Source organism: Halichoerus grypus, chromosome 12, assembly GCF_964656455.1.
Source record: "Halichoerus grypus chromosome 12, mHalGry1.hap1.1, whole genome shotgun sequence".
Taxonomy (NCBI): Eukaryota; Metazoa; Chordata; class Mammalia; order Carnivora; family Phocidae; genus Halichoerus; species Halichoerus grypus.
Genome location: NC_135723.1, coordinates 82129719 through 82142855, shown reverse-complemented (window position 1 = coordinate 82142855; position 13137 = coordinate 82129719). Strand labels below are relative to the sequence as shown.

The window sequence follows — 13137 nt, the reverse complement described above, 5'->3', positions numbered from 1 at the left end:
AACAACACTGTCTTGGACACTTTAGACTCCAGCTTCTTAATAATCTATAGGCTAATGTTAAATGAAACAGAATGTGTGGTTGTTTTCACAGTAGCCTTTGCTGCTATGGCACCATTAATAGTTTCATAGTTTTTACTATTGTATTATTCTTTTAAAGAGTTAAATTCTAATTTTCTTTTTTTTTTTTTAAAGATTTTACCTATTTATTTGACAGAGAGAGAGAGGTAGCGAGAGCAGGAACACAAGCAGGGGGAGTGGAGAGGGAGAAGCAGGCTTCCCGCCGAGCAGGGAGCCCGATGTGGGACTCGATCCAGGACCCTGGGATCATGACCTGAGCTGAGCAGACGCTTAACGACTGAGCCACCCAGGCACCCTAAATTCTAATTTTCAACCCAGATCTTCAAAATACTTATGGACCCCCTTTGAAAAGAGACTTGGATCTTTAGGGTAGGAATTGGGGGGTTGAAGAGGAGAATGTAAGTAACTTTTCCCATTCTCTCACATTGAAATTGCCCTAATCACATTGTGTTGACCAATAATAGGTGAAAAGTGAAATCTAGTCATCTTATTTATGGCATAGACAAATGCACAAGTATCACTTCTCAGAATTTCCGATATTTGATAATATTATACAAAAGAGTGGTGAAGGATTCAAGAATATGATCGATTAGCAATCCCATGTTTTAAGTCTGAGCAGCAACTATCTCCCCTGTCAGGTGTGGTGATGGTGCTTATCTGGTCATGATGATGATTCTTATTAGCCACAATAATAATGTACCACATTTGTATAGACCTTTATCATAATACCCTTTTAAATTTGATTCTCTTGACATCTCTGGGAGATGGTTATTATGAACCTTGTTACAGAAATGAGGAAACTGAGAGGTGAGAGATTTGTCTCAGGTCATACAGAATCCACTTTTAGGTCTTCTGATGCCAAGTCTGGTTTCTTCCTCACTCCAATATCTTTTTGCACTGGCAAATCAACACATATGAACATATCTTTCATCTCTTAGACCTGAGGCATCAGGCTACTCACCCATGAAATAAAGAGATAAAACTTACAAAACGAGGGGCGCCTGGGTGGCTCAGTCGGTTAAGTGTCTGCCTTCAGCTCAGGTCATGATCCCTGAGATTGAGCCCCGCACTGGGCTCCTTGCTTAGCAGGGAGCCTGCTTCTCCCTCTCCCTCAGCCTGCCGCTCCCCTTGCTTGTGCTCGCGCTCTCTCTCTGTCAAATAAATAAATCTTAAAAAATGGAATTTTCTTATGAAATGGAATTATTTACAAATTTCCTCTTGAATCAAAGAGAGCAAATTATTGTGCCACCCTACAGATGAATGAACGAAGGCTAAGGTGGTATTCTAATTCTTGGCATCTGATAAAACTGTTTTGGGAGGCAGACCCATTTCAGCGACAACTTCCTCTGAAATATCAGGGTCCACATTTTTTTTTCTTCTTTTACGTCACTTATTTTTTAATGTATAATTACATGCATCCTTTTGTTTCTCTACTGGACTGAGAGGTGTTTGAAGGCAGAACTGTCTCATTTCTATTTCTCTATGCCAGCAGTGCCTAATATAAGTCTTCCATCTATTCACTCAACAAAGGTTTGTTGAAGTCTTTATGTGCCAAACACAGTGATAGGTGATATGGGGTATGGTGGTAAATGTGAAAGACAAGGTTCAGTAGTCATGCAGTTTATAGTCTAAGGTGAGGAAAAAAAATAACAAAAGAATATAATTATCGTGGTTGCTGCAATGCAAAGTAGAAGTGGAATATGAAGGACTCCAGGAAAGTCTTTCTGAAGACATGTATTTGTAGGGATAATTGGAAAGTTTTGAGGGTGGACTGGTGATATGCTGAAGAAGTTTAAGTCAGTTCTAAGAAATCTGCATAGATTCTAAGTATCCTAAGTTCTTAATACTCAATAGAAGTACTGTGTTTGTATAGCTGTCAATTGATTTATAAGGGGCAACCTGCTGGGTTTTTTAATGAATCTGTAAATTTGCTTTATTTTATTCATCAATCATTTGTATCTATTTAACCATTAAGCAACAGGTATGGTCAATTGTGGATAAGCAAGATGATGGAAAAAGTCTAGACTTGGAGTCAGACAGACATGGCTCTGAACTTGGGCCCCAGCCTCTTGCTAGCTGTTGATACCCCTGTTTCTCAGTGTGCTCATCAGATATATGGTGATAATACGAGTCTTAGAGTCCTGCCATTAGGACCAGTGAGGTATCAGTGAATGAGACTGAGAAAGAACAGTCTTGTGTGTTGTGAAATGCACATAAAGTGTTCAGTTCTATAAATGATCTTCCAATTATCATTAAATAATCAAAAGAAAAAAATGTACACAAGAAAATCAGACAGTAAATTCCAGAAAATAGCCAATTATAAATTCCTCCATGCAACATTCTTTTCCTGTGCTTTAGGAAAGTGCTAAGCTTTAGAAATTATTTCTTGGGTGCCTGGGTGGCTCAGATGGTTAAGCGTCTGCCTTCGGCTCAGGTCATGATCCCAGAGTCCTGGGATCGAGTCCCGCATCGGGCTCCCTGCTCCTTGGGAGCCTGCTTCTTCCTCTGCTTCTCTCTCTCTCTCTCTGTCTCTCATGAATAAATAAATAAAATCTTTAAAAAAAAAAAGAAATTATTTCTTGCAGAACTGGGAAGCCTACAGAATAGGAAGGTCGGTGTCCCTTGAATTGGATACAATCAGCACTCTTTCAGGTTGAGATATGGAAAAATGGATGCAGTAGACATATTCTTTGATAGAGGGCAACTCCTTTTCCTCCTGCTCATGCCAGGAGTCTAAATCAAGTCAGACTCTCTTTAAAAATGAAAACATTAGATAATGTAGGAAAGGTACTGTAGGCATTGTAGGTATAGGTATTATAGGAAAACATATCTTTGATGAAGCATGAATGTTTGACTAAATTTTACTGTTTTTTTTTTTAACCAAACCCTAACAGTATATAATGACTTCTTTTGATGTCATAGGACCATTTTGGGGGGTGATGACATTTATTACTGCATTTTGATATAGCCTATGCAATCATCTTTTCATCATTAGATAATTTTACATTCTCATCTAGCTTTTCTTATGTGTACATCTCGCCATTCAATTATATTACAAGATGCTGAGGACAGGCAATCTTTGAATGTAACTCCTGAAACATAGTAGACTATGAGTGCTTATGAATGGATTAACTGTCGGACTTTTTGACTGATGTGAAGATAGAAAGTGTGAATGAGTTTCAGGGCTAAGAAAAGAATCCTAATCTTCTAGCTCCAATCATTTGAGAAGTAATGCAGTCCACAGTTTAATAAAATATCCATAAGGCATCAAACAGTAAAATGCCATGTGGAACAGATTCTCCATAAGTATTTGTTCAGCTGAAATAAATTAATTGTATAGTCCCTCTTTCCAGGAAAACACAAATTGACCAGGCTGACAAATATGGCAGAGGCATAAAAAATATGAAATGGATTTAGACTGTGTAAAACTCTGACCTAACTACTCAGTTTTTTACAAACAAAAAGTTCGATAGATCCATAGTGAATGAATAAATCAATGAATTCAGACTAAACTATGTCTGGTTCGCCTGTTTGTCTCATCTGAAATAGTCATAATAAAATTTTTCAGCCTTCATTTCTTCCAGCTATGGAGTCAGTAATAATCTCAGAATGATACTTAGGATATGACATGTCTTTAATGGGATGCTTAAGTAATCACAGCAATTTAATTAAAAGGGCAGTTGGATTTTAAAACAGCTATTGTTCCCCAGAGTGTTACAGGTTTGTTCTCACATTTCTACAGTTACCTAATGCTTCCACTCATCAGTTTTTTGTTTATTTGTTTTTTGATTTTTAAAAACATTAGGTAGTCCTTAACTTACCACTAGATTTTGTCTCAAAAGTTTTCTCCTCAAAATATGTGATTGCTTTTTCCATTTGCATTTGCTAGCCCCCCCTCCAAAGCTCCTGGTTTTTCAGAGCTCCATCATTCACCTTTTCCTGTCTTTGATTTAAATATTCCCTCTGGGGGCACCTGGGTGGCTCAGTCAGTTAAGCGTCTGCCTTCAGCTCAGGTCATGATCTCAGGGTTCCTGGGATCGAGCCCCATGTTGGGCTCTCTGCTCAGCGGAGAGTCTGCTTCTCCCTCTCACTCTCTCTCTCTCTCTCAAAGAAATAAATTCAAAATAAATAAATATATATTCCCTCTGAGTGATCTGTTCACTCCCAACCCTTCAGCTACGGACTGCATCAGCACCTGACAAAATTGTTATCACATTTTCCGTCTCTCTCTTTAGCTCCAGATCAGCTTCTTCAGTTTGATGTTGCATGGGTACTTCAAAGACAACCTGTCCTGAATCAAAAATCATTCTTTTCTCCTCGACATACCTGCACACCCTCCTGTGGTGCTTGCTTGTTTAATGGGGGTGTCACACAAACTGGTCACAAAGGCCAAAACCTTAGTGTCACGCTTAGTGGTTTCCCGTTACCTCACTACTTAGATAAAATCAGTACAGCCGAAAGATATATAATTTTTATTTGTAACTCCTACCTCAATAAAGCTGGAAAAACATAGTATGAAGCTTCACTGATTCTAACTCAAATTCTAACAGCTCAGCCGGCTCCTCCTCAGCCCCAGTAGCACTATCTTAGGCATCATTTTCCGTTGCCTCTTCCAGGAACCTCCTCATGGACCTCAATGCCTCCTGTTCTTTCCACTCCAGGTTGTCCTGTGCATCAGCAACCCTCCTCCATTTTTCTTCCATGAAATGCAGTGTTCACAGATAAGACATATTTCTATGGGCTACTTAAAAGAGTGAAGAAGCAGAAACACTGAGTGAGGCAGTTAAGCACTTTAATTATTCATCATCTTCCACAGGACCTGAACAAGCCATGCATGATCTGGCCCCTGTCTTCCTCTCATCTTCATCTCATGCTTCTCTCCCTCTCATTCATTAGCTCTGCTGACTTGTTCCTGCCCTGCTCTGTCCTGCCCTGCTCTTTCCTGCCCTTTCTCATGCTGTCTTCACCCATTCTCTCTTCTTTCTGACCTCAACACCTCTCTAGGGAGACTTTTCCTGAGCACTCCTCAATGTAAATTAAATGCCCTTGCTCTTCCTCATAGGACTTGCCATGATTTATGATTATATGCTTATTTTTGTTGTTTTGTTCTGTGTTAAGCCTATTTCACCTACAACGTTTCTAAACTCTGAAGGCAGAAACTGTGTCTTTTATATTCATCATTGTATCCACAGCCCCTGTGCAGTATCTGGCAGATAGTGGGCATGCAATAAATATTTAATGAAGGAATGAATCAATCATCACAACTACTAATGGCATATTGGTAGGCTAGCTATCTCTAGGCTCTGTCTGTGGATTAAGGGCAATTCTCATCCCTAAAAAGGTTAGTAAGAACATTGCTATTGTAGGGATAACTTTAACCATGCTCTAACTTATAAGAGATATAAACTTCAGTACTTGAGCACTGTTATCGTACATTATTACCACACATGGTAAGTCTGATCACAGCACACTAGACACCCATTCTCTGGCTACCAGACATTTCTTCTTTATTTGGCTACCTGAGGTTTCTTCCTAAGGCATAAAACTCATGTAATTCTCCTACTTATGAACTTTCAGTGGATTCCCATTGTTTTCAAGATAAAGTCCAAATTATTTGACATGTCTAACAAAGTCATTCTCAAGCTGGGCTTGGCTATTCTCTCCAACCTCAGCCCTAGCCGGTCTTGACCATAAGCCATGATCAAACAAGGTTCTTTCATACCTGGGCCTCTACCAGAAATGTCCCACTTTTGTCCCTAGATGGATACATATTTGCTCTTTAAAATCCAGCTCTCTCAAGCACTTGAGTTACTCCTTCCTTTGTGTTCCCATTGCGTAGGTATAGCCTCTTAATTCTAAAATTTACCACATATTCTATGATAATTTATTGGGATGCCTGTCTCCCAGACTAGATGGTAACTCCTGGATTAGATTGTGTATTCCCAATGTCCAGCCCAATACATAACATATAATAGTACCTAGTAATGTTTGGGTGATTGAATGTATTGGCAGTTGTTTGGAAGTAAAGATGCCTTTGCTTACTGAAGCAATGTTATAAATGGTGATTTAATTCTCATCTGACTCAAAAAAAGCCTATTTAAGCCTAATATTCCTTTTTCTTCTAATATTAGAATATGTTCTCTCTCTACTCCACTGAGATTGAGGAACCCTGATAGGCGGCAGAGACCTTTTCTAAACTTTTCTCTTTGGTCTCTTATTGCCTTAGAGGAAACGCCAAAGGAAGAGTTCTTTCTTTTTTTCTTTTTCTTTTTTTTTTTCTTGGTATGATAATGGGATGGGATTTCTGCCATTTTGATTTTCTTGGTGGAGACAAAATGTCAACTGAGGGTTTGAATCTTTGGGACTTGTCTGTGTCTCAAATAGTCTCAAATACCACTTGTCTCATAACATACCATTTTGCTGATGCATACAAATTTTGCTGTAATACTATGAGCTGTAAAATGAAATTAACTTTAAAGGAGGTCTACTAATTGGAAACTAATAGGAAAAGGATCTTTTTACCTAGTAAGTGGTCTCACCTATAACACATACTCATATTATTAATCCAGGCACTTGTTTTTCAACTTACATCAAATGAATCAAAACAGTCATTCTTCTTTGCACTCCTTGACTCTCATTACACATTTTGTACCCTTTGGTTTTATTATAGATATCCACAAAAATAATGTTGACACTTGGAAAATAAAACAATAATCCTGATGTATGATTACATAATTGATGTCATTTATTTGATATATACTGTAATGTGAACAAACATGTTTACTTTTAATAGGTGAGAATGACACGTTTTGAAAAACATTATATTGCATTGAATCATATGTTTTTATAAAGTAGCTAACCTCATTAAGTTGGTTAATTAAATAAGTGCTTTTTCTGAGTCACTCTCTCTCTCTTTCTTTTTAAAATAGGTGGTGTTTGCATTGCTCAATCACAGAAAATCCCACGTGAACCAAGACCTGGAGAATTTGAAAAAATTATCAGACGCCTCCTAGAAACACCTAATGCTCGGGCGGTGATTATGTTTGCCAATGAAGATGACATCAGGTGCTGATTAAATTTTCTTCCTGATGTAGGATCACATTTGCAACACACATTTTTTTTTTTTTTAACATATTTCATGTACAATGTAAAATCTTGTGAGATTTCACAGGAATTGCAGCATTCTCATGCAATTACAGACTGCCTTCCTTCTGCTGCAGAGACACAACAGCCTTCTAGTTTCTAACTCTGAAATGGCTATAGAGTAAAACCTGAGAACTGAAAGAAATGAGACCAGTAAGGATGATAGACTGAATGATGTGAATGAGGTTAAGGATGAGGCTGATTAACAGGTGTTGGAGTAAAAGTCTCTAATATGTTTCCTTTAGAAATGATAAGACTCAGACAGTTAGTGATTGACTAATTGTTTAACAGTGACTTACTGAGTGCATATAATTTGATATAACTGGTCTTGTAACATTCCTAAGTGTAGTGTTTCTTGATAAATATGGTGTGTTTTATTTCTTTTTATTCCTGTAGGAGGATATTGGAAGCAGCAAAGAAATTAAACCAAAGTGGTCATTTTCTCTGGATTGGCTCAGATAGTTGGGGATCCAAAATAGCACCTGTTTATCAACAGGAGGAGATTGCAGAAGGGGCTGTGACGATTTTGCCCAAAAGAGCATCAATTGATGGTAAGGACAAGCCGTAGAAACTTTGTTTCATTCCAACTGAATCAAAACTCAAAGGCAAAACCAGAGTATCAGCATAGGATGAAATGAACCCATTGTTGATGACTCTGGATAGAATTTTTAATTCTGATGGTAGAATTACCAAGACAATAACTATTTAACCCAGCATATATTTTTCATTATAAAAGAGTACCCATAAGATTTTTTTCTTAAAAAAAGAGAGTTAGAGTTGGCCTTAGCTATTTCCATGATGTTGCTCTCTCACCTTGCATATTTCTATGGCACAGATGATGATTACAGCACTGTCATGGGGAGGGGAGAGTGCTGCTATGTAAAAAATGGAGACGTGAGGCTGGGCTGACCCTACAGATAAATTAATGCAACAGCAAAGATATGGAGCCTCCCTGAAAGAAAGTCTGTCTCCCAGATAGCCTTTCCAATGGTCTTAGCAGTGACTGAAGTTCCTATCTTCCCCATTATCTTTTGGAGTAAGGCATAAGTTCCAGGTGGTCTCCCTTCGATAAGGTGGGCCCCTAAGCAGGCTGACACTTTGGCCCATTACCCATGACCCCATAAGATTACATCAGGGCTGATTAGTTATTGGATTAGCTGAAAATGGAACATATAGGGCAGGTACATTTTGAGGCAGGTAGAAGCATAGAAACCTGGAGCATTGATTCCTGCTAGGAGACAGAGAGAAGAATGAGAAAAGTGTGAGTTGGTTCTGAATATCTAGGAGAAGGTTGCTGGTGGCTGCGATGTAGAGGAGAGGAGGAGGTTGTGAGGATGACACCAACAACAGGCTCTCCTGTTCCATTCATCTGCTGAGCCAGGTGCCTAAATGGTGAACAGTGAGGGCGGTAATACCCTTGGCTTTGACCATGAGGGAAGACTGATTTCTGGGCTACTGGTTCCCCCCATTTGTTAATATGTTTTGTTTTGTTTTTCTCATGCAATGATCGCAACATAACATAATATCCATTCAAAAGCTCTGACAGTATTTGGTTTTGCTTTTGAAAGAATATTAAAATCATACCTTTCTTCTCTGAAATAGGGTTTGATCGCTATTTTAGAAGCCGAACTCTTGCCAATAATCGAAGAAATGTGTGGTTTGCAGAATTTTGGGAGGAGAATTTTGGATGCAAGTTAGGATCACATGGAAAGAGGAACAGTCATATAAAGAAATGTACAGGTAACCACGGAAATGTTTTCCTTGGTGTGTTTGTTTTATCATGACCTGAGAAAGGAAGTTTTTCTGTGTGGATAATGATCAGAGTATCTTCTATTTCTTCATGTCTCTTACTAGTTTCTCAACAGGATTGAGCATACACTGATCATTCAACAAACCTGTGTGGACTCATTGGTTCTTAGAGTTGACATGTATTTCTTGGCCATATGCAATGTGCCCAAAACTGGGGTATTTGAATTCTATTTAAAAACATTTATTGAGTTTCTAGTATGGGCACACTTTAGTAGGCTTGGTGGGATATAGAGAAATAAGCAAGAAATGATACTGGTCTCCAGGAACTTAACATGTAGTGAAGATGATGGGTCGTAATACACTGATATAAGACAGCCAGTTTTTTTCACTATTTCAACCCATGTCCCCTACAACATAATTGTCCCCCATATCCTGCATAGCTCTTGCAGCTATGATTTTTTGATGCTTTACCTTCTATATCATGTGCTTAAAAATAATAGTGATATTAAATGTACATATTTTGAATGTAAGAATGAAACATTCTTTATTTTCAGATTAACATGATTATGTACATAGAACCACCACTGGCATTTTAAAAATTACTTAGAATTAAGTACTCAATTTAGCAAAACCATAGATGCAAGGTCAATATAAAAATTTTTTTTATCCATATGTGTGTGTGTGTGTGTGTGTGTGTGTGTATTCTTTTATATAAACTAACATGTGGAAAATGAAATTTAAAGAATCCTGTTAATAGCAGGATCAAAAAACAAAACATCAGGGATAGTTTTAACAAAGATGCATAAATCTTCTATGCTGAAACTTGAATGAGCATTTTATAACCATATACCCCTCCCTCATCTACCCCTCACTACCATATTTTGATAGATCCTCCTTTTCCTCTAATCATTTCCTTTGGAAATAACTGCTCAATAGAAGATATAATATGATCAATGCTAGAGCAGACATATACACAGAGGAAGGACAGGCGTGTGAAAATGGGTGGCACGCTGTGGAGGGGTCTGACTTTAGGCTTCCTGTGTGCCAGGCACCCTTCCAGGAACTGGAACGGAGATGAGGTCTGTGCTCATGGGGCTTACACTACAGTGTGAGGAGACAGACACTAAATAAGGAAACATATAAATGAACTGAGACTTCCAGATGCTGAGGTGTGCTTACGGGAAATACAAGGGAGTGAATGTGAAAGGCTGAGCAGGTGGTATTGGCCGGGAGGGTGGCAAGTGGGCTGTGCAGTCACAGAATGCTTCTCCAAGCAGGTGACATTTGAGGTGAGACCTGAATGGCAAGATGTTATCAGCCTTGTGAAGATAAGATGGCAAGCCATTCCAGGATCTAGGGCAAGCATCCTTTGTTCAAGCCATGGGGGCGGGGGAGGGATCAAGGTAGCTGGAGTGAAGGAAGGAAGGTAGTAAGTGAGAGGGAGAGTGATGGCCAATGAGGCTAAAGAGATAGGCTGGGGTCACGTCATGCAAGGTCTTCAAGTTGTTCCCAGGAACTCCTGTGCTGGGGGGTTTGGGCTTTATCCTAGCTGTAGGATAGAATTACTCATGAGTGCTTTTCATCTAGGGTATTGCTCAGGTACCTGTTTCAAGCAGATTCCTTTGGTGGAAGTGTGAGGAGGGCTGGAGATCAGGAGAGAGAAAGGAGAAAGGTCAGTCAGGGCCCGTCCAATAGTCCTGGTGATGGACAGTCACAGCCTAAACAAGGATGTGCAGGTCTGGGCAGAACACAGAGGAAAGAAGTCCTGGGAAGTCGCATTGACATTACGTGGTGAGTGACGAACACTGGTGTGGGGGTAAGTGATGGAGGCTCTGAATGTGAAATCTCTACCAGCTAGGTCTATGAAAAGGGTGATGTAATTAGCGAGCAGAGAAGACGGAATGAATGGTAGATTTGGAGGGGGCAGACTTGAATTTGGTTTTGAGATGGCCCCATGGAACTGCCCAGCAGGTGGCAGCATAAGGTCTGGGACCCCACAGAGAATCCAGCACTAAAAATACAGGCTCTTGAGTGGCAGATGGAGACCTGGGAGTTAAAGACTAGGGCAGAGATGCAGTTGCCAAAGGAGTTGGAGCAGAGCTGAGGGATGACGACTGAAGATTCAAGGGGAGGAGCCAGGAAAGGCCAGTGAGCATGGTGGGAGGTGCGTGCAGTGTCCTGCTGCTGAGAGGAGTGGCTGAGGGATGAGAAGTGTGGTAGACTCAGATTATGAGGGGCTGAGAGCCAGAAGAGAGGAAATGGGGGAAAGAATGCTTTTTTTAAAAGTCTGGCAAAGGAAAAAAAGTAGATATGGTGAAAAACTTGAGTAAGAAGTAGGGTTACAGAAGTTTTCTTTAGGATAGGGCGCACTTGAGCATGTTTTCAGAGAAATATAGTATTCAGAAGGAGTAGCTAGAGAAAGAGAAATTAGCTGTGGGATAGGATCTTGACAGAAACTTTAGAGAGAGGCATTAAAAGGGAGGTGTTACCTTGAAATAATGTGATTCAGTTGGGGAAAAAAAGATATACACAGAATTGTACAGAAGTAGAGGGAGAAAAATCCTATAATTAAAAGCTAGATTTGGTGAGATACCACCTCACACCAGTCAGAATGGCTAAAATTAACAAGTCAGGAAATGATAGATGTTGGCGAGGGTGTGGAGAAAGGGGAACCCTCCTACACTGTTGGTGGGAATGCAAGCTGGTGCAGCCACTCTGGAAAACAGTATGGAGGTTCCTCAAAAAGTTGAAAATAGAGCTACCATACAACCCAGCAATTGCACTACTGGGTATTTACCCCAAAGATACAAATGTAGTGATCCGAAGGGGTACATGCACCCGGATGTTTATAGCAGCAATGTCCACAATAGCCAAACTATGGAAAGAGCCAAGATGTCCATTGACAGATGAATGAATAAAGAAGATGTGGTATATATATACAATGGAATAATATGCAGCCATCAAAAGGAATGAAATCCTGCCATTTAAAATGACGTGGCTGGAACTAGAGGGTATTATGCTGAGCGAAATAAGTCAGTCAGAGAAAGACATGTATCATGTGATCTCACTGATATGAGGAATTCTTAACCTCAGGAAACAAACTGAGGTTTGCTGGAGTGGTGGGGTGTGGGAGGGATGGGGTGGCTGGGTGATAGACATTGGGGAGGGTATGTGCTATGGTGAGCTCTGTGAATTGTGTAGGACTGTTGAATCACAGACCTGTACCTCTGAAACAAATAATACATTATATGTGAAAAAAAAAAAGAAGAAGATAGTAGGAACGGAAAAATGAAGGGGGGAATATCGGAGGGGGAGACGAACCATGAGAGACTATGGACTCTGAGAAACAAACTGAGGGTTCTGGAGGGGAGGGGGATGGGGGATGGGTTAGCCTGGTGATGGGTATTAAAGAGGGCACATACTGAATGGAGCACTGGGTGTTATATGCAAACAATGAATCATGGAACACTACATCAAACACTAATGATGTAATGTATGGTGATTAACATAACATAGTAAAATAAAATTTTTAAAAAAATAAAAAATAAAACAGAACAAAAGCTAGATTTGGACATGGATATTACGGAACTTCAGAAAATATATGACTGTAAGTTCAAGTTGTGAAATTCAAAACTTCATGGAAGAGATGAGTGTTTGATAAGAAAGATTTGAGAAAGAGCATCCAAGATGAGGAAAAAGGTGGACCAGCAGGGCAAAGGCACAGAATAGGACATGGCATGGAGACGTGGGGAGGACAGAGAAGTGGTCAGCATATTGGAAAGAAGGCTGCATGTTAAAGAATAATGGGAAATAAAGAGGGTCCAGTTTTTAGAAGGATTTGAAAGGGGAGGTTACGGAGTAACTTCCGTGCTTTCATTCAGATATATTTTACATTGTGCTTAGTTCTGACTTCTGGATGTTACTGTTTGATTGTGTACACATATCCACAGCAAACCATCCTTTAGACCATATGAATGAGGGTCTACCAGTTAATGAAGTAGCTGAACTCCATTCTCTCTCTCTCTCTATGTGTATATATACATATATATATATATATATATATATATATATAAAGTTGGTAGGAAATTAGTTATTAATTAATCATAATTTTTAATAGACTGTTTCAGAATCTAAACTCTATTTTCTCTAAACTCCTATTTTCAAAAA

General features: G+C 39.4%; 1 protein-coding gene across 5 annotated transcripts in view; it reads left to right on the top strand.

The window, feature by feature from the left end:
* The window catches only part of GRM8 (glutamate metabotropic receptor 8), a 730092-nt gene that overhangs the window by 335098 nt on the left and 381857 nt on the right, over positions 1–13137 (top strand). For all 5 annotated transcript variants that reach the window (XM_078059529.1, XM_078059532.1, XM_078059528.1 and 2 more), the window contains exons 4-6: positions 7008–7143; positions 7618–7772; positions 8824–8961. In XM_078059529.1, the coding sequence (XP_077915655.1) occupies positions 7008–7143; positions 7618–7772; positions 8824–8961 (429 nt within the window). The remainder of the gene's footprint in view (positions 1–7007; positions 7144–7617; positions 7773–8823; positions 8962–13137) is intronic.